Source organism: Sarcophilus harrisii, chromosome 3 (assembly GCF_902635505.1).
Source record: "Sarcophilus harrisii chromosome 3, mSarHar1.11, whole genome shotgun sequence".
Lineage (NCBI taxonomy): Eukaryota > Metazoa > Chordata > Mammalia > Dasyuromorphia > Dasyuridae > Sarcophilus > Sarcophilus harrisii.
The window spans coordinates 346,598,855-346,621,064 of record NC_045428.1 but is presented as its reverse complement, the minus strand read 5'-3'; the positions used below and the strand labels follow the sequence as shown (position 1 = coordinate 346,621,064).

The 22,210-nt window shown below is 33.8% G+C and overlaps 1 protein-coding gene across 1 annotated transcript in view; it reads left to right on the top strand.

The window, feature by feature from the left end:
- LRP1B (LDL receptor related protein 1B) overlaps positions 1–22,210 on the top strand; it is a 2,378,573-nt gene that overhangs the window by 1,545,422 nt on the left and 810,941 nt on the right. The window contains exons 19-20 of the mRNA XM_031963676.1: positions 2,771–2,851; positions 4,525–4,692. Of these exons, the coding sequence (XP_031819536.1) occupies positions 2,771–2,851; positions 4,525–4,692 (249 nt within the window). The remainder of the gene's footprint in view (positions 1–2,770; positions 2,852–4,524; positions 4,693–22,210) is intronic.

The following is a 22,210-nucleotide window of genomic DNA, read 5'->3' as shown; positions in this document are numbered from 1 at the left end:
TATACAATTTTTCATGACCTCATTTGGGCTTTTCTTGGCAGAGATACTGAAATGGTTTGCCATTTCCTTTTTGAAATTATAAGGAAACTGAGGTAAACAGGATTAAGTGACTTTACAGGATAACATAGCTAGATTGGAGGCCAGATTTGAAGTCAGGAAGATTAATGTCCCTACTCCAGAGCTAACACTTTATCCACTGCACCACCTGGCTGTCTCTGCTGAGGATGCTTAGAGGGATTCATACTTTAAGTTGTGATTGGAGTAGATCACTTTTGAGATTCTTTTGATTTTGGGATTCTTTGACACTATGATTAGCCTATCCTTAAAGAACATATTTGTCCCTAAAATGTTGCATTTATTACTATTTAACACCTCAAAAAGGATATATATATGTATGTATGTATATGTGTGTGTGTATACATATATATATATATATATATATATATATATATATATAATCTGAAGATAGGGTACTATGTGATCAAGAGAGTGTTATATAAAGAAAAATGAAAAGGAAAAAAATTTGAGAGAAAATATGATGGAAATCTGTAACTTAGGAAGAAATTACCTTTTTTGATGCAAATTTATTTACCAAATGTCAAAATGCAAGTATTAGAAGGTAACTCTTAAGTTTGGACAGATATAAACAAAATAAAATTAGGAAGAAATGTTATTTTGAATATTGTCAGTAAAACAGGTAAATTTTTATCCTCATTGGGGTGGTAATTTTATAGATAATATTAGATATTATAATCATAGTAAAACATATTTTCATAATATATAGGATAATAATAATTAGTAATAATTATAGATAATGAAGACAAAACAAAGTTTTAGCTGAGTTCAGTGATAGTAGATCTAAATAAATTGAAAAAGTGATCATAGTCATTAATAGAAGAGTAAATAGGGATGTGCAAGACCAAGATTCTAATTCTGACTAGATTAATTAATTTATATCTTGAACAAACCACATAATTCCTGTAGAACTCTGTTCATTTTATTTTTTTTTAAATCGTAAGATTAGGTGATCTTCTTTCTCTGCTCTTATGTCACATAATACTATAAAGTACATTCTTTCTATAAAAACTAATTAATTAAAATATAACTTTTAACAACCTTGGAGGGTGCCAGGAGCCATGGTAGTAGGGAGGAAAACAATATCATTGGACAAAATGTCATTTGTTACAGTGATCAGCTGGTTGAATCAATTTTATATAATAAACACTTATTAAGAGACTAAAGGACAGAGATTATCTGATCTAATATGCCAATCTCTCTTGGCAATTGGTAGATAGAGTAAAAGTTGTTTTGCTAATGTCTTTTAAATGAACTCTTATGCTTTAGGATTTATGGTTCTGTGAGTGCTCCTCAGGGAGTCAAAAAGAGCTGGTGTTGAATCAGTCATTTAAACTCTGGGTGAATTATGTTCCATATATATGAAATGGGAATAATAAAACTGACTCCTGGGGAATATTAGTAAATTATTTGGAGAAGCTTGGATAAAATGTGTTTGGTAATTATGTTTCTCTGATGATTTTTCTCTTTTTATCCTATCCGGCCTTCCTACAATAACCTTGGTCTTCATATCCTTAATTGTTGGACTGATTTGTTATATTTTCTCTTTTCCATTCTTATTTCCAAGTTATGAAGATGCTTAAAATATTTGTATTGGTGAGCTTGCTTTTCTTTTCCATTCCTCATTATCACTTTTTGACCACTTATTTTGTCTTTACAAAAATAAATTTTCTGTGCCTCCTCTTTTAGTAAAATCCAAATTTTTTGTTGTTATTGTTGTTGTTACTTGAAAGTAACAAAGATTGCAAGATACTATGGAAGTATATATATATATATATATATATATATATATATATATATATATATAAAATTGCTTTATTTCTATGACATTATATATATATAAAAGAAAAAAAGTAATAGTTTTCTTGTTTAATTTTCATCAGTGAAAGTGAATATGCTTTCTAATTTCAAGGGAAGCATTAAAAAATTTTCATTTTGTATAGATTTATAGAAGTCAATTCTCATCTATAACTACTTATTTTGTTTTCTGAACTTATTTTTATAAACTAACTGGGGTTAGGTGGGATTTTTTTTGGTTATCATAAAGTAGCGTGTTTCAAATGTGATTCTTTCAATGTAACATAGCAATTCAAATTTTGATTACACTTGTAACCCTGACATATAATGCATTTGGTAGGATTTAGTGGTATGGCAGAATTAGAATTCAGTTGAAATTTCCCCTTCTGTTTAAGCAGCTGATATGATTATTTTTCTTCCAAATTTATCTGATGGAGTTAGTAACCCACAGTCTTAGTTTTGATATTCCCCTACTTTGCCTATCTATATGCAGGCAAGGCCTTTTCTTTTTAAAACATATGCACAGTGTTTCAAAGCACCAGAGCAGAGAGCTCCATTCAGCTGTTTTTCATTTATTGGAGGTCGAGTCTACTGGTACTATTACCTGACATCTATTCGTTTTGCTAGTAATACAACAGTTCCCGCCTGTCCTTCAACAAATGATTCTCCTTGTCTTTCAGTCACTGGAAAGTATTCATTTAAAAGATGTTAAAATTATGTGTGCCCTCCGTCCTCCAGAAGTTACAGCACTTCAGTCATAGATGTAATGATTCCTCTGTGCCTTTTGTGAAGACTCTGGGGAGGGGCTCTGATCACATTAGTAAATGAGATACAAATTAAATTCATTCAGCATAGTCATTAACACATTTCCTATTGGACACTTCTATATCTTTCACAGAATTCCCAACCTGTGAGCCTCTAACTCAGTTTATATGCAAAAACGGAAGATGCATTAGCAGCAAATGGCACTGTGATTCAGGCAAGTACCAAATGTTTAACATATAATCTGATTTGATGGGGGATTTGGCTATCTTGCTGACTATCTTCCTTTAGAAAGAATAAGTAGAATATTTGTGACATATTCTGGGAGATGAAACTACCATACCAAGATGATCATCTTTAAAGGTCACAGATAGGAGCATTTGCCCCACAAGGGTAATTTTATTAATTCCTTCCCATCTCCCATATATAAGGCTATATGTGAATAGACTTAATGTAAACATAAAGTGAAGGGATCTATGTTGGAAAGTATCTGAATCATTCAGACTTTCAAAGTATTCATTGAAATCTTTAGGTCCCCAAGACAATAGCCATTTTACAAGTCATAATTTACAAGCCCCAAAACTGTTTTATTCTTATACTGAAATGGGAATGTTTTGTTGCAATGTATAGAAAATGAATTTTAAAATGAATTATATAAATAGAATTGAAAATTTACAATTTAAGTTATTTCTTTCATAATTATTTTCACTTTTTAAAGTTGATTAAAAAAAACTTAATCAGATTTAGATAATAGTATAAACTAACCATTCATGATTCAGCTTCCATATATAAATATATACAAACACACACATATACACATATATACACTTACAAATATGCATGTTTTACGTATGTATACCTGTAGGTATGTGTAAACATATGCACAATTAGTAAGTTGAGTTTAAACCCTGGAGAGAATGGAGAGGGAAGAGTTGATAGTTTCTTTGGGTTCACTGTGTAAATGTCAGAGAAAAAGTAGAATAGAATAGGTAGAAAAAGTGCTGGGCAGGGCAAGGATGATCACTTATTTATATGCCAATTGTGCCAAAACTCTTACCACTTTACCCTCTACTCTTTTTTTAGTTATTTTATGCTTCATTGTAATGCTGGTGAAACTGAGGCAAGATAGAAATTAGAGATTTTTAATATTTTATTAAAGGCAGAGTTTGGAGTGAGGGCAAAATAGAATCCATGTTGACCCCAGCTGGGTGGATGGAACTCTTGTCTCAAAGCATCCAACAAGGAGCAAGGGATTCCAGAGACTCTTTGGGCTTCAGTGATCAGAGAAACAAAGATAAGGGAAGGGGGGTGGGGAAGGCAGAGCACTGGTGAGCAGTGGTCAGGACTATAGATTCAGTTCTGACAGGTTGGGGGTAAAGAAGGAAGGATCATAAATTATGATAAGTTGGGAAGAAGCTAGGAAATATTAAGTCTGAGGCCAGAAAAATATGCCCGAACAGCTGAGATAAGCCATCTAAAGTTTTATGGCTCTTTGGAATACTAGTGGCCAGAGCTCAGCAGCCCTAATCATCTCAGTCCTAATGGCCAGGAAGAGAGGTTGCCACCAGGGAGACTGAAGCAGAACAATTCAGGGAAATTGAGTCAGAATAATTCAGGGAAACTGGGGCAGAACATCATGTATGAAATCATTTCATTTATTAGTCAGATCTTATCAGATATAAAATATGTACCATGATGGCTTCTGTATAGACTATGTATAATTTTGCTGTTTCTACTTATATGTAGAGAAAGATGAACTTAAGATTGATCTTATCAATTGTAGATCAATTAAGACAAGTTTACACTTAATGAATTTTCTCTATTTTGAGATAAACTTTGAGATGGTTACACCATCTTTATAAGTTTAACATTGCACATGCCTCTTTCTAGATGATGACTGCGGTGATGGGAGTGATGAAGTGGGTTGCATTCACTCATGCTCTGATAATCAGTTCAGATGCTCCAGTGGCAGGTGTATTCCAGAACACTGGGCATGTGATGGTGACAATGACTGTGGAGACTTCAGTGATGAAACCAAAGCAAATTGTACCAAAGAAGGTTAGTCATTTTGTGGAAATAGAGATTTTTATTTTTATCTGTAAAAAACATTCAGAGTTGCTAGTAGTATGCATTGCATTTTGAAAGAAATGACTCACTTAATAAAGATCATGTGGGGATACTCAGTAAGAAAATCAGATCATATTTTCAGCACCTATGTCCATCCCTACCACCTCCACTTGCATTCCACTAGCAATTCCTTCAACCCTTGTTATCCTCTTCTGTTGTATCTTTCCCTTCTTGAATGTGTTTATCTATTACTCCCCCAATAATACTTTCCCATTCTAAATTTCTACACCCACCAAAATATCAAAACAACAAAATAAAAGTCCTTTTATTTTTTAATAAATCTAACATTAATCTAGGACAGCTGGGGAGCACAGTGAATAGAATGCTGAACCTGGAGTCAGAAAGATTCCTATTCATGGATTTAAATCTGACTTCAGACATTTATTAGCTATATGACCCTGGAAAAGTCACTTACCCCTCTTTGCCTCATTTCTTCAATTTGTAAAAATCAGCTGGAGAAAGAAATGGCAGAACCCCAAGTGGGGTAACAAAAAATATGATTAAAAAACCATTGAACCAACCCCAAATTAATCTGTTTCCACTTCTGACAGAAAAGGTTGCCTTGCTATCTATTTATCTATGCTATTCATCCCAGAGAATGAGGTTGTAATTACTATTTTTAATAGTTTTCTATACATTGTCTATGAGTATCATATGCAGATGGTTGTATTTATGAAAAAAGGCATGTGCTAACTGTATACCAGAAATTGTAGTAAGCATCTGGGATTCAAAAAAAAGGCAGAGTTGGATGTATGCAGAAGATGGTTCATTCTCTCAAGGCACTTGAATTCTGATGGGAGATACAAGCCACAGGGAAATGGTAGCCAAGGAAGGTTATTTTGGTTTGGAAACTTAAAGAGATTCTAAATAGAGACTAAGGAGTTATATTGATACTTTCTAGTAGTGTTGATGGTTGTACTGATTTCATGATAGTTTCAGAACCTGAAGGTGAGCCAATGGGGATGGTGGGAAATTTAGAAAGTCCGCAAGAAAAAAATTGTTGAGAAGATAAATGGTAGAGACATAAGCTGGAGCAGCCAGCTTAATATAGTGGGTCACATTTCAGGCAATTCATCATCATTGTGGATCCCTGGGTCACAATCCCAAGGATAAAAGGATTAAATCCTTCAGGGCATGCAATGATGAAAACAATAATTAGGCTTTTTGCTTCTAGGACTTGATTGGCTAAGGGCACTAAAGCTTGAGAATATTTCTTTTGATACAGAGTTCTAGTAACCTCTAGCCATATTGCAATAATTTTTTGGTTAAAAAAGAGAAAAAAAAAGCCCAGGGACATAGAGCTGGAGTCCAAATAATAATAATTACCACACCTTCTTCTCAATTTTCAAACTAAGTGCTTTAGAATATTTGTAGACTATCCTTACCAAGGGTATGTCAAAATAAACTTTATTTTGTTAAACCTTTCAGGGCTTCTACTAGATGCCTAAGTGGTGAGGGGAGAAAAAGTAACATTTCCAATAGCTTTTTTATTTTTCCCTTATGAATAATATTATTTTATGCAATAGCTTTTTCTCGCTTGGGCTCTTCATTCCCAGATGCAGAAATACTTTTTCTTCCTAATGTTAAAGAATTGTTTCTGCTTTAAAAAATAAAAGTAATTCCAAACCTAAAGTTCTGACAGATCTGTACATTATCTTCAAGATGCTCAAGTGCCATTCTGGTTTTGATACTTTTATTCACTTACCACCTTTTCCCCCTTTTTTGAATTCAGAGAGAAGTAGATTGTTGAGGAAATCATCATGTAATTTAATTCAAGCTTTCTGAATAGTGTTTTTCTTTTTTTTAATTATAGCTTTTTATTTACAAGATATATGCATGAGTAATTTTTCAGCATTAACAATTGCAAAACCTTTTGTTCCAACTTTTCCCCTCCTTCCCCCCACCCCTTCCCCCAGATGGCAGATTGACCAATGCATGTTAAATATGTTAAAGTATAAGTTAAATACAATATATGTATACATGTCCAAACAGTTATTTTGCTGTACAAAAAGAATAGGACTTTGAAATATTGTACAATTAGCCTGTGAAGGAACTCAAAAATGCAGGTGGACAAAAATAGAGGGATTGGGAATTCTATGTAATAGTTGGTTCATAGTCATCTCCTAGAGTTCTTTCCCTGGGTGTAGCTGGTTCAGTTTATTACTGCTCTGTTGGATCTGATTTGGTTCATGTCATTGTTGAAGAGGGCCAGGTCCATCAGAATTGATCATCGTATAGTATTGTTGTTGAAGTATATAATGATCTTCTGGTCCTGCTCATTTCATTCAGCATCAGTTCATGTAAGTCTCTCCAGGCCTTTCTGAAATCATCCCGCTGGTCATTTCTTACAGAACAATAATATTCCATAATATTCATATACCACAATTTATTCAGCCATTCTCCAATTGATGGACATCCACTTAGTTTCCAATTTCTGGCCACTCCAAAGAGGGCTGCCACAAACACTGAATAGTGTTTTTAAATTAAGATATTAAAGAATACATTTTCCAAATGTTTCAGGAGAAAGCATGTTCACTTTGTTTTGGTTTTGCAAGAACAATCAGGATAATTGTAAAAGTCAAATACCAGTTCAATTATGGGAAAATGGTGACCTATGAATTAGAAGCAAATGATTCTTTGTAATCTTGAAATAAATATAATCTCTCCCAGCCTTACAGTGACTGTGTAGACTTGATGATAGCCACCAAAAATTCTGTATCCTTATAAGACTGAAAGAATATTCCTCTGTAATACTTAATTAGAAGTGGCTTAAATTTTGTTTTCTTAATTAGATTCATAGATTCTTCTGAACTTTTTGAATTATTTTTGTTGTTCTTCTTTCAATATTACTAAAGTGAAATACCTCATAAATTCCCAATATCTTTGGCTTAAATGGATAATTATAGTAAAAATTATTTCTTACATCTTATTTCTTAAATCTATACTATGGTCACATGGTCAGTCAGTTATTCAACTAGCATTTTTATTAAATCTCTTCTTTGTGTCAGGTACTCTATTAAAAGTGCTAAAAATAAAAAGTCAAATAACAAAGACACAAAACAATCCTCAAGGAGCTCACTATCTAATGGGGGACAAAACATGTAACAACTATATATGCACAAAATCTAAGCAAGACATAGAAAATGGGGAGAGTGTCTGCGAAGGAAAGTTCTTAGATTAAGGAGGACTAAGACAGACTTCTTTCAGAAAGTAAACTTTAGATGAGACTTGAAGGAAGTCAGGAAAGCTAAGAAGCAAAGATGAGACAATTTTAATCATGAGAGATAGTAAACATTCTTGGAGAAGGAATATTCCATATGAAGAACAGCAAGGTGGCCCCAGATCATTGGCTCTCAGAATACAAAGAGGTAAGGAAGATGTTAAAGATTATCTAGGTAAGAAAGGACTAGTTTATAAAGGTTGTTAATAATCAAACAGAGGATTTAATTTTTTATTTTAGAATAGGAAAAATAGAAATGATTAAACAGAAACTTTAGTCAGCGAGATCCAAGTGTAGCTATTAAAATAGTGTAAGCAGGAGTCAAAGAGGTCTTCACCAGGTGATGGCAGTACCAGTGGGGAAAGGGGATAAATACTTGAGAATCAGAAGACTTTATAATAGTCTAATCATTTTCTCTTACCCCAAACATTTCCAGTTTATGAAAGATGCTTGATCACTTATAGGTTTGCTGTTTACCTGCTATTCCTCTTTTTTTTTTTCCTTTTAGCCACCTAGGAATAGCTTTCTTTATTTCTGCCCTATTTTCTTTTCCATTTCAGATTATATGTTATGGTTATTCCTGGAATGACTCTTTTCTTTGTGTGCTAATGGAGTAATGGGGGAGAAAGTACATCTGAAGATTCTTTTTTCTTTGTCCCAATATTTTTCAAAATTTCAGCTCCTTAGTAGTGCATTAGTCTCTGATACTTCCCATTTGAAACTGCTTTTCTCCCTCTTTACAGATGTCTTTCTGAGCTACACATAGGGTGTGCATCTGTGGCATGCTGATACTGGCCCATAATATATTATGAGAGATAAATAGGTTCAAATTTAATTCATTTTGAACCTAGAAATGAGATATTTGCTGCCGTTTACATGATTTTCTTCTTTCTTTTTGTATATTTATTTCTCACTTAAATTGATCATTGAGTTAAATTAACAAGGAGTTTTCTAAAAATCTAGCTTAGCATCAGGAGCCCTATACAACCAGTAGTATAGTCTCCTTAGGGTCCCTGGATACTTTTTATCATTTTGATGATCTAGAAATAGTTGTTGTTGAATTTTGTTGACCTAATTTAAAGCAATTTAATTTCCACAAATGTATTGCTTTAGAACCAAAGTATCATCATAAAGATGGCACTGATCTGAGGGCCATGAAAGTCTGGGTTTTCAAGTCCAGTCTTTGATATACCCTAGCTAGGTGGCCCTAGGAAAGTCATTTACTCTCATAGTAAATGCTGTAAGACTAAAATATGTGAAAAAACCTACATTAGTAGGTTTTTTTAAACCATAAAATCCCTATGTTAATGAAATCACATATCCATATCTTACATTAATCTAAAAATTATAGAAGGAATTATCATACTTGACTTCTATTGGAGTAAAGAGAAGCTCTGAGGAATCTTGTGAAAGATAAATCTGTAGAACTCTTTATATATTTCATATTTTGAGCAGCAAGTGAAATCTTTCCAAATTAAACATGGACATTTTTTGAAGACTAAGAAATAAAAAGGACTGCTAATTCAGTGCTCTGCTTGATAGGTAAAGGCAAGAAAGAAGAAGAAAATATGTCACCCTTGGTTGAATACTTTGAGAGAGAACACAGAATAATCTTGAAACTATCTCAGTAGTTTTTAATATTAAAACCTAATTACTTCAGACATTGTAAAGATGATCCGAATAACCTCAAGTGTATTAAAACCTATAAAAAATAATTTTTCTATGTAATCTGTAAATATATAATTCAGGTAAATGGGAAATTTGATTCAATGATCCACAGAATTCACTTGTAAAATCTTTTGTTAAGCTAAAAGCAAATATTTCTAGCCTGAGCTTTCTGCATTGGCTGTCAACATTGTGCTCATCTACTAGATAACTGCTCAATACTTTCCTTCATACTGACTCAGTAGAAAGATGCATATGTTAGATCTCTTCTCTCAATTCAAGAGATTTTCTAAAGTTTTGAAATGTATTTGAATTTGGTTCACTGAAAGTCAAACAAGAGGAAATAGGAAACTTTTTAGTTATGCTTCCCATTTTTGAAAAATCCTAATTATATTTTCTGGGAAATATTTTGATGATGACTGTCTAAATGATGATTAGGGGAAAATAATTAACCTTTATACTCTACCAAGCTCTGTGCTGTGTGCTAAAGATATAATACAGGGGTGTAGGACTTATTCAGGGAAGGATAGTACCTCTGGAAGAGGGCTGCCAAGTTCTTTACTGGATAGTTTTTCCACCTTTGGTGTCCACTTGATCCAACTAACCCTTACCTGTGGCTCCAAGAAACTGTACATTCAGAGCAGCCACACCCAGAAAACCTTTTCAGCAAACAGACTAACCCAGGCTAATCTGGGTTAAACCAGTGTAGCCAAAGGTCTCAAACTCTATGGTGAGTTAAGAGGATGCCCATCCCCAAGCAGATGAAGACTTGCCCTGGTAGGATTGATGAATGAGAAAAATTTGTTCCAACAGATTGTTTTATGCCCTGAGCTTTTTGGGTTAGCTGTTAATATTGCTCTCATCCACTAGATAATTGCCCAATATTTTTCTTCATACTTATTCTATAGGAAGTCATGAAAGTAGGTGAAGAGGGTGCTGTGGAATACTTAGAGTTTGGTGAGACACCAAAGACACCACAGTAATCCACTGCATCTCCAGTTAGCATCAGTTGTCTTGACTTTCCTGCCACTGGACAATGATGACTATTGAAGAATCCAATTTGTGCATGAATCAAAAGACATTAAAAAATGAAAAAGCAAAGAATGATATATGTCCTCAAAGAACTCACATTCTAAAATAGCATAAAACTAAACATAAGAACCTATTAAACAAAAGGGGCACAATTACCAGGATGTGTGAAGTACTGCTGTACCAGGGAAATCAAGCGAGTACAGACTGGTTTTAATTTTAATGTGGAGAGTGTAATAAACTACCTGACTAAATGGGATTATAGTCCAAAATACTCAATGCAGTCAAACAGAGGCAGAGAGTTTATATAGAGTTTTCTTTTTAGGGTTTGCAAACAGAATACAAAACCTGAGTATACCATTTTATCCTAACATCTTCTTGCAACTGTTGTTATCTTTAGAGGAAACAAAGGCAAATAAGAGGGGCAAACTGGGAGGCAGGACAAAGCATTATTCCAGGAAAGGATTATTAAACCTGACAGGATAGAGATTAAGATAAGAAGGTAGAAGACAGGAGATTCTGAGGTGGGAGTCCTTCAAGGTTTTCCTGGGCTCTCTTCTAACATCAGTTTTCCTAGTCCTAATTGCAAGGAATGGGGGTGGGGGTGGCTTTGGCTTATTATCCAGGGCTCAACAGTACAGGAATACCATGCCATATCCTTTGTAGGAGCAATTAACAGAAAGTATTTGATCATAGTTTTAGAACTAAAGATTAAGGTAGTGGATTGGAAAGCTTTATATATATATATATATATATATATATATATATATATATATATATATATCAAGCTGTTTAGCGAGATTAAAAAAAAAAGATCCAGAAATAAAGAATGATATGAGTTCTGGTCTTGAAAAGAGTGGGCTAAGTGAAGGAGTTGGTGAATAAGATCAGGATAGTTAGAATCAGTTCTAGAGATAAAAGGGTTAAAACCTCCAGGGCATGGTCTCCTAAAGCAGGAAAAATGTAAAGTAATTAAAACAATTTATTTTAAATCAATTATTTGTTAGACCTACTAACTTCTAAATCAAGATTTAGTGGGCCAGATAAAATTTACATTAGTACTCCTCACCTTTGTCATTGCCCGGTCTTCCCTCTTAGAGACAATTTTCCTCTCACGTGAATAAATTCTTCATTCTCTCTGTGCTCAGGGTTTTAAGTTTATTTTAGTTTATTTTTTGTTTGGTTGAGGGATAGAATGAAGTAGAGGGTAGGTAGGATATTTGGAGCCCTTTATTTTTATTAGCAAATATACCTCTTTTGCAAAAAGTACATGGTGATCAGTTTTTATAGGTTGAAGAGAAACACAGACATCTGGTATATTAGGAGTTCTCTCTAACACTGGAGCTCTCTCTGTAGTATAATTCCCTAGTGAGCAATTTGGCAGGAGGCAAGCCAATCTTGCCTATCATACAAAAGGTTTTTAGTTACTGACATATCAAAGGGATCTCATTATGAGATTTTTTTTCTCCTAAGAATTTCAAGGACCACTCTAATACCAGGCTTCAGTGTATTTGTACCACTGGCCCAAATCTCTGTCCTTTATAATGGAATAATGAAGAATTTGGACATATGTTACATCTATAAAATACCAGATATGTGAAAGTAATCTTATCTTGTTGCTGACAGTTTTATTCATTTGAATTATATATGCTATCATTCTTATTCTCCTTTTTTGGAGAAATAGTCTCTCAAACATATTTCAAGCTAGGAATAAGACCTTTTTGAAGTAAACATATGCATATTGTTCAGTATCTTTAGACAGCTATTCCCTCGGGTCAATTTCCATTCAGAAATAGTTGTAAACATTTATATTGAATAATTTCAACATGAACCTGAGGGGGATGACAAAACAGGCTGTCCTTAGAATATATGTTGCCTATTGTTTCTCCTAAGCAATTTTAATATTCCCTGAATATTTGAATTCATCTTTACTTTGAAACTGCATCTGACCCTGATTTATGGGCAGTGTTCTTTGATTCCTTCTGTTTAGCTTACTGAAAAGGGAAGATTTACAGCCTGCTGCAGTAAGTAAACGAGTTGGGTAATGCATGAACATATGTGATCTCTTATTTACATCGCAAATAAAAATTAAAAGCAAGTTTCAAATTAAGTACATTATTGACCTTCAATTTTGATTTATTATGAATAATCTTCCACAAGTTCCCAGATCCATTAGGCATTTAAGTACATACTATTAATATGTATGCTCACGTACTCTCATATACACTGCTTTTAACTATTTATGTTTTCTTCTCTGAAGATTTCTACTTTCCCTTCAGGCTCTGTTCTTTTATTTCTCTCCCTGTCTGTCCCCACTAATCTCTACTTTGCCACTCACAAACATATAAGAAGCTGAAATGATCACAGCACAATTTCCAATTAAATCAACCTTTGTCCCCTTCACCTATCCCTTTCTGTCTAATCTCATTTATCCAGACATCTCACTTCTCTAATTGGAGGAACATATGTTTTAATATATTCAAGTAGTATTCTTATATATAACTTTGTTATTATTATTATTTTATAAGGCAATGGCAGTGAAGTGATTTACCCAGATCACACAATTAGTAAATGTCAAGTATCTGAGATTGGATTTGAACTCGGGTTCCCCTTACTCTAGGTTGGTGCTTTAACCCCTGCATCACCTACCTACCTCTAGCTTTTTCATCATCAAATTGCTCTGCCTTGCCCTCTGTCCTACTCTCAGCTTCATGAGAAAATTATGGGTTCTGCCTTAGGGATAGTCTAATAGCCTCGTTATGACCATTCTTTTAATATCTACTATTGATTTTCCTATTTTTCTTCCTTGGTCCTTTATATGAATTTTGAAATTTCAACCTTAGGTACAAAAAAAAGAAAAGAAAAGACTGATGGGTAGATAGTGCTATAGTTAAATCTCAATAGATGCTTTCTTGAAAACTAAGTCTGTTTAATATATGTGTGTGTGTATGTGTGTATGTGTGTGAAAGTGAGGACTTCTCAGAATAATAACCTTGGGTAATTCAAGACTCTGGCACCAAGGCTTTGTTTAATTATTAGGCTCTGGGAGAAGAACAAAGACTTGCACTTCCCCAGAAAACATTTAAGAGATAACCCCCATGACCTTTACTCAACTGTTTAGAGAAAAACCTGTCTAATTGTTTAATGGCCTAGAGATATCTATCCATCCCTATCTGATTGATTGAGAAAAGCCTGAAATAGACTAAATCCCCTTAGTTACTAGCTCAGTAATTTAGAAACCTTTAACCCCTCTTGCTTAATTGATAATTTACTTTTGAAGCAAAACAGACCCCTTTTTCTTAATAACATTTTGAAACATTTATTGCTTACCCAAGACCCTAGTACCACAAAAAGTCTACCTGTATTCCAAAGACAAGGAATAAAGATCCAGTTGGCCAATGATTTTAAAAGGATTAACAGAAGATGAGTGGGTAAATAGGGTTTCTGTAAACCTCAACTAAATAAGTATGCTCCTTACTTCTATGAAATTGGCTTTCCCTGTTCCAGACTTTCTGGTGAAGGGACTGCCCTGCTTCTCCCAGAATCGAAATAAAGAAACTTTCTATTTGTACTTTAAGCAGTCAATTTGAGTTAGGATCTTTGCATCACACATACACACACACACATACACACACACACACACACACACACACGTGAAAATATATATGAAAACATATGAAAACAAAGAAAAAAAATATATTCCCAACTCAGAGCATTTAGTTGTCACCTAGTTTATCTGTAGATAATGATAATATGACAATGAAAATTCTCAAACCAAGAAAAAAAATTATATATATATATATATATATATATATATATATATATTGTCCTTGTTCCCATTTAGATTTACCACTTATCTGATTCCTAACAATTAAATTCTTGCCTTTATAATTATGCTTCCAAATTCCTGGGAACAGAGAAAAAATAGCAAAGCAAATTTATATAGTGCTTCAGAGTTTAAAAAAATATTTTCCTCACAAAATCACAAGATCACCAATTGGTATTGCAAGGGATCTTACAGGTAATAAGAGTTCAAACCTCTTAGTATAAAAATGAGAAAGCTGAGGTTGAGGGCTTATCTCTAAAGTTCCTTTTTAGTTGTAAAACACTGTGGAAACTATATTTCAGATCTGAAAAAAGATCTTGGCTTCTAGTCCAGTTCTCTTTAATACACCACTCTGTCTACCCTACTAACTACAGGTCAATATTTTGAAAAAGCATAAAAGTCTTAGATGCGAGATCCTCTGTGAAATAATCACATTAAGTATGAGTTCAGTTTTCTAAAAAGGAGTATATAGGACTGTCAACGGAAGATCTGCATATATATCTAACACAGTCAGTAAGAATTTATTAAGTTCTTACTGTCATGTCCTAGGCGCTGTGTCAAGTATTAGGACAAAGAAGGGTCTGTCTTCAAAGAGTTTATTATCTTATGGGATAATTCAACTCATTTAAAAAATCTAAAAAGAAGGAATGGAAGTGGTTTGAAGGAAAGTACCTGGAATATGGATAGAAATGACAGAGAATTCTAGAATAGTGCATCAGGCTGAGAAATGAAGAGATGGTTGACTTGAGTGCCCATTCATTTTTAAATAGCTTCTCATGTTCCCAAGAAAATACACCGAGTACACCTGAGGGTGTATGTCACAAAATGATATAATATTAGATCTAGAAGGTATAATAAAGATCATACTATCTAGTAAAGTTCTCTTAAAATATATTTATCTGAGTACATATTGTATCCTTCTATTAGAATACATTTTTGAGTGAATGAAGTATGTATTTATTGCCTGTGTTATTTGCAGCTAGTAGCATCTTGCTTCACACATAAGGAATAGGGATGGGGACTGAATCTGTGATTTCAATGGTAAAAAGAACTCCTGCTCTGAGTACTTCTATTCTTGAGGCTCAGAAAGATTAAGAGACTTTCCTTTATCAATACAGTATTTCAATGTTATAACTGAAACCAAAATCCAGATTTCTGAATTTATAATCTAATGCTCTATTAGTTATACCATGTATACTCTGATTTTCTTTTTCAAATTCCTAATGTCAGTTTTGACCACTATTGTATGTTCTGTATGTTAGCATGTTGTGTTTGTGTGTGTATCCCTCTATTTCACCTTCTCTCTTTGTCATTAGTTCTTTTTCCATCTCTCTGGAAATTTGGTCATTTTTTTCCTTGTGTGAGTTTGAATATATCCGTGTTCTAATATATATACATGTGGCTGTATTCATGTATATGCATACATGTGTGCCTATATACATATATATATATATATATATAGATGTGTATACCTATACATACCCACACACATACCCCTTGAGGCTACAGTCACAACTAACATCAAACATCAAACAACACTGAGAGAATGACTACTTCAGGCTCAAGGTCCAATTGTGTGTCTATACTATATTGCTTATTAACCCTATCATTGTATTTACTTTTGGTAGTCTAACAATTCAACAGAGAGAAATCCCAGAGAGTTTAGCTGTTAAAGACAGTTGAGTAATTGATAAGAAGAGAATTACTGAGACCACCTTACTAATATAGTTAGCAGATATCTTGCATTCACCATCTCCTATTGAGTGAGATCCTTCCCTAAAAGATACCATCACTGACAATGTTGTAGGTGGGAGATAAACATGTTCTTCCTCTCTACTGCCTATTTTAGAAGCAAAATAGAAAAAACAAAAAAAAAAAAAAACCAAAGAATAATTCTATCTCAAGAGGTAGATTCTTCTACCACACAGCTGATTTTCTTTTTAAATGATGGAGGTGACTCTCTCTCAGTTGATAGAGCTCCTAGACTTTAATGAAGTCTTACAGAATGTGCCTTGCTTTTAAAAGGCCACAAGAGGCTAGACACCCTATAATTCCATCAAGTTTGATTGAAGAGCTTCTTCACACATCCTAGAGGATTAATCAAGTATAAATACTGCTTTACATTTTCTTTAAGGCTTTAACACCTTATTATCTCTGTTATCTACTTCTTATATACTATAATTTCAGTAAGTGGTTTAGGAGGAACTCATTTCATCAGGGATTATGCTGATCAACACTACCATTTAAGAAAAAAAGAAGTTTGATTAGAAACTGTGTAGCCCAAATTGTTGGATGCGAGCTAGTTTATAGTTACTGGACAGACTGTGCTACTGACACATTGTTCCCTCTGAATGTGATAGATTCAGAAAATTCTTTCCTGTTGGAAATTTTAAACCTCCATTTTTGCAACCTAGATACTTTTTAGTCATTCTTTTGTTTAAAAAAAATGCTATTTAAACAAAATAAGACAATGCCAAATTGTCAGAATAACAAAGAAACCCAAGTTGTTTAAGGGAAACTTGACTTTTTTTCCCACCACAAAATGTAAATTAGTTGGTTTAGCCTTTTCCTGAATAATAATTCCTTTTTGAATGTGTTATTATTTAGATATTAAAGCTAGTTCATTATTAGTTATTCATGTACATTGTCAATAGCAATTTATTTATTGGGTCTCCTTTTCTTAACGTAAGATAAAATATCTGTTGAAAGATAATTTTAGCTTGGTGTCATTTTGCATGCTTATAATCCCTGTTTCTGAGGAGATAGGTGTATTATCTTCCAGGAAGTGACCCAGCAAAACAGGCTGGTCAGTTCTTTGAGTATGGGAAAGAAGGAAGAAAAAAGATGCAAAGTCAAGAGAAAGAAATTCTTCCCTATATCAGAAATTTCCAACATTAGAGAATGCAATAAAAATAATCATTGACTCTCAGAGTTGAAAAAATCCTGAACATCATATGGTCTAAAGTACACCTTCTTAAACTGTGGTTTCAGATCACATATGGAAGGGGGCTTGTAACTGAATATGAGGGTCATGAAATTATTATTTATTATCAGTAAATATTTGATTTGTATACTAATGTACATGACACCAGAGTCATGAAGATAGAAAAAGTTTAAGAAGCCTTGGTCTAAACCAAGCATCTGAACTAGCATATTCTCTATAACATAGTTTACAAGTAGCCTTCGTGCATTTTGGTTTCTCATAGCTTCTAGTGAGGGGGAACATGCACCTGGAAGAAACAATCCTTTTCACTTTGGGATATTTCTAATTATTAGGAAGGTCTTAGATCAAGGAACAAGCATTTATTTTTTGCTAGTATCTTTTGCTATTATGTCATTCATATTTCCCAAGATATTCTCACCTTCCTTACCAAAAAAGTATTTCTTATTGCAAAAGATAGGGGAAAGGGAGAAAAATCCATTAATTAAAGCTCATTTATATAAATGATTTCAGGACTGGGTAAAAAAGAAATAATAGCTAGGTTGACCCAGGAGATAATCAGAAAGGTGGAATTTGAGCTTAACTTGGAAAGAAATAAAGAATTTTAAAATAAAAAGGTGAGCTAGTCCATTACAGATACAGGAGTGATATTCCTCTTCAAAAGCTTGCAACTTATATTCTGTGTTTTGAACTAGTTCTGGGGGGCCTACAGAACAAATCTCAACCCTGTTTCTTATAAACAGTTCTTATTTTTATGCCATAGTTCTCTTTAACTGTTCTGACTTGGTTTCCCTGAACTAGTTTCCTTCTTCTCAATTTCCTTAACTGTTCTGTCAAATCCCCTAAACTGTAAAATCCCACTCTGGTCCATTAAGATTGGGAACTATTTGCTCTAAGGTTGTAAATTGTTAATGCAAGCAAGATAAACAAGAGAGCAGAACTCCTGACCCTCCCCTGTTCTCAAGAATTTACAATATCCCTCTAAAATATTCCAAGATACCTCACTGACATCTTTCTCTCTGGGTATTCAGACATCCTCTCTCTGGGCTTTTAGGATTTATGGTCTCCCCCCATCCTGACAGAAATCTTCCCTGCTTCTTGGTTCTTTGTTTCTAGAGGGGGTATTTAAGAAGCTGGTTTTCTCCTATTGATTGCTGGATTCTTTGAGATGACAGTCTCCCCAGCCCTGGGACCAACATGGATTCCTTAGTCCCAGTACATTTTTATCTCTGACTGGATAATTTGAGACGAGAGTCCTGTCCAGTCAATTATACTCTCCAATTAATAAAATATTGGAAACTCTCTAATCTCTCTCCTGCCTCAGTTTCTCCAGCATTACAATATGATACCCAAAGGCTAATGACATGTCACCATTAAAATATTCCCTTCTTTATTCTAAACATACACAGTTCTTTCAGTTGTTCCTCATAAGACATGATCTTGAAGCTTTTCATATTGGATTTGTTTTCTTCTGGATGTTCTCTCGGTGAAAAAAATAAACAAACAATCAAAACATAAACCAATAAATTTTTTGATGAAGTTTATCTCCATGTATATGGAGATATATATTTAAACAATATAAATAAATTGAAAGCATTATTTAATTTTTAAAATTCATATAATTATACTTTTCTTTATCCTTCAGTGTGTTCTGAATTTTCCCACTGGCAGACCCATAGATTCTCAAATGGGTCATGTGTGGGAACACTCAAACCCACACCACACATAATGTGTTAAATTTCTATTTGTTTATTTCTTTTAAATTTCTATGTTAAACTTCTGATTTTCAATTTTAAAAAATTTCTGATTTTCCAGAGTTTAGAAAAAGTTTTATTAATGTATTCTACCTTGATGAGAATATCGTAATTTGGAAGTCAGGAGACCAAAGTTGTTCAACTTCTACTTTTTTTTTCTGAAGCAATTGGGGTTTTAAGTGACTTATCCAGGCACATAGCTAGGAAATGTTAAGTGTCTGAGACCATATTTGAACTCAGGTCCTCCTGATTTCAGGGCTGGTGCTCTATCCACTGTGCCATCCATCTATGCCTCAACTTCTACTTTTGCCACTTGTTTTCTATGAAGCTTTAGGCAAGTGTCTTTCCTCTTCTTGTCTTGTTTCTTTATCTACAATCTCTAACATCCTCTTTAACTCTTAATCTTGTGATTTATTTTAAAATGACGAAAAGAGAAATAATGTTTTATAGAGGAAAGAACATAAAACCTGGAGAATTGAACCATAGTCTAAGTTCTGTCCCTTACAGATGAGTGATCTTGGGAAAGTCACTTTCACTATTTTGCATCTTGGTATCATTGCCTACAAAATAAAAGGGTTGGTCAAGATAATCTCTAAATTCTGTTTCTTCTCTAACATCCTGTAATTCTATGAGAAGAGGGAAAAATTGCACACAGTAAAGACACAGTAGTTTTAACTTTTCCAGCCAATATGTAATGAATGACAAGCTGAAATATAAACTACAGTAAAACTATGAAAAGGGAAAAGTTATTGATTCAAATGTCCTTCAGATTTAAATATCCATTCAAATAAACATCCACTTATTGACTGTTTTCTCAGAGGGCTTTTGCTTTCCCTCCTCCCTCCCCCCCCCAAAAAAAAAAAAAGACAAATGCATTACTATGGAGGAATACTTATGATTTGGCAAACTTGATCTTTTTTTTTAAGTGGGAGGGGCAGGGATCTTTGTCTGTAGATTTTCTTTTTTTTTTTTCCAACTGTTGGAATTTAGTCACATTGAAATAATTTGAATCACTGAAATAAATTCCACCACTGGGTGAACCTCTTTCTCCAGGGCTTTGCTTTTATTTATTTATTAGATTTCTCAAATTGGACCCTTGGCTTAAATAGCTTCAGGGCAGAAATGCAATAGAATGGAATTAGTTAAAATATATCCAGCATCAGCAACACGAAAACATAATAGTAAAACAGCATGAGTATATACATACAAACATAGTCATCATTTTACCACCCCACTGGGGCATGCCAGCTTACAAAGACATATCTTGTGCCATATCCTGAAGCTTAGGAAACTAGGACTCTTTGAAAACACAGCAGGCAGAGAATTCCAGCTAGGAAGGACTTCTGTGTAGTCTCAGAAAGGGAGGTTTCCAGTGTGGGAATTCAAGAATTTTTATAGAAACTCATCTCAACTGGCAAGACAAATTTTAATCTTTTTAAGAGAAAAATATAAAAACAAACAAAAAACTCACTCTATCTCTTCCTCATTATGCTAGATGAAGGAACTTTCCCCCATGTGTATCTCTAAACTTAATAAAAGCAAACATGCACATAAAAAAAGAGAGGAAGGGGGAGGGGAGAAGAGAAGAGAAGAGAAGAGAAGAGAAGAGAAGAGAGAGAGAGAAAGAGAGAGAGAGAGAGAGAGAGACAGAGACAGAGACAGAGACAGAGACAGAGAGACAGAGAGAGGCAGAGACAGAGACAGAGAGACAGAGAGAGGCAGAGAGAGAAAGAAAAGGAGGGAGAGAAGGAGGAAAGGAAAGAAAGAGAGATCTCCAGGCATTTGAATTTGAAGATGGAAGGATATAAATATAAAATTTTGTTGTGTTTGCTTGTTTTTGTTTTTTAGCTACATGACTCACTTGGCCCTGTTGTGACATTTAGGTGAAAATTAAGAAATGATATTTAACTTATTTGGAGAAGTGAGAAAATGGTGTAGTTATCAAATCCTAATTTAAATATTCAATCTGAAAATCATATAACTTCATTGCAAATAAAAAATCTAGAAATATTTTATTATATAATCAGAATAAATGAATAAACAAAGAATTATTTATGTGCTTACTATGTGACAGGTGAATTCTTTTAGGAAAGCAAATTAAGTTATTTTTTGTCTCGATTATCACCTAGGCTTTAATCACAGAAGAGCTTTTGCTTCAGATAAATTGAGACCTGGGAAAAATCTTAGTTCAAAATTATGAAATCACCCACTGTATCCAGTGCCATCATCATCAGTCCTCTTGACATCTAGCTTGCTACAGGACTCCAATAACTCTGAAGAAGAGAGTGAGGCAGATGACTTGGCACAGCTCTGCCTCACTTTATTTCATTTGCAAGTCAAGACCTCACCCTGTTAATGTCATTGGTTGTCTTTGAGAGTGAAAGGCAAACAACAAAAACAAACCAACAAATAATCTGCCAGACTTGTGCTAAGGGTTGGGATACACATCTGAAAGTGAAATAACCTCTGACATTAAGGAGCTTAAACTTTAGTTACATATAGTTTATTATACTACAAAAGGACAGCTGGTGGCCAGAAATTGTTAAAATTGCAGCGATTTTCACTAGAACCATAGGATTCTTATTGTTAAATAATTTACTTCATTGTCATTCTTAGAGCAAATAAAAATGTATGAGGGTTGGAGGGAGGATTGTAAGTCCTCACAAATGGGAAGACTGACACTTAGGTAAGTTCTGGTTTCATGTTGCTTAACTAGATGGAGTATGATAAGACAATTTGTAATTTGATTAGAGAATAGAATCCATGTAAATAGTCTAGAAATCAAGTCACAAGTAAACATTTATTAAGTGCCTATTATGTGACAGATTCTGTACTAGGTAATGATGGTACTGAGACAGAAAATGAAATAATGCATGCTCTCAAGGAACTTTGTGTGGTGTAGACAAGGCTTATTTTATCTGTTATAATTCTCTTCTAAGGCAAGGAAAACATATTGCAAAGGTCACTTCAGTTACTGAGGAGGTGCTGACATTGTTCTTACTATACCATTCCAC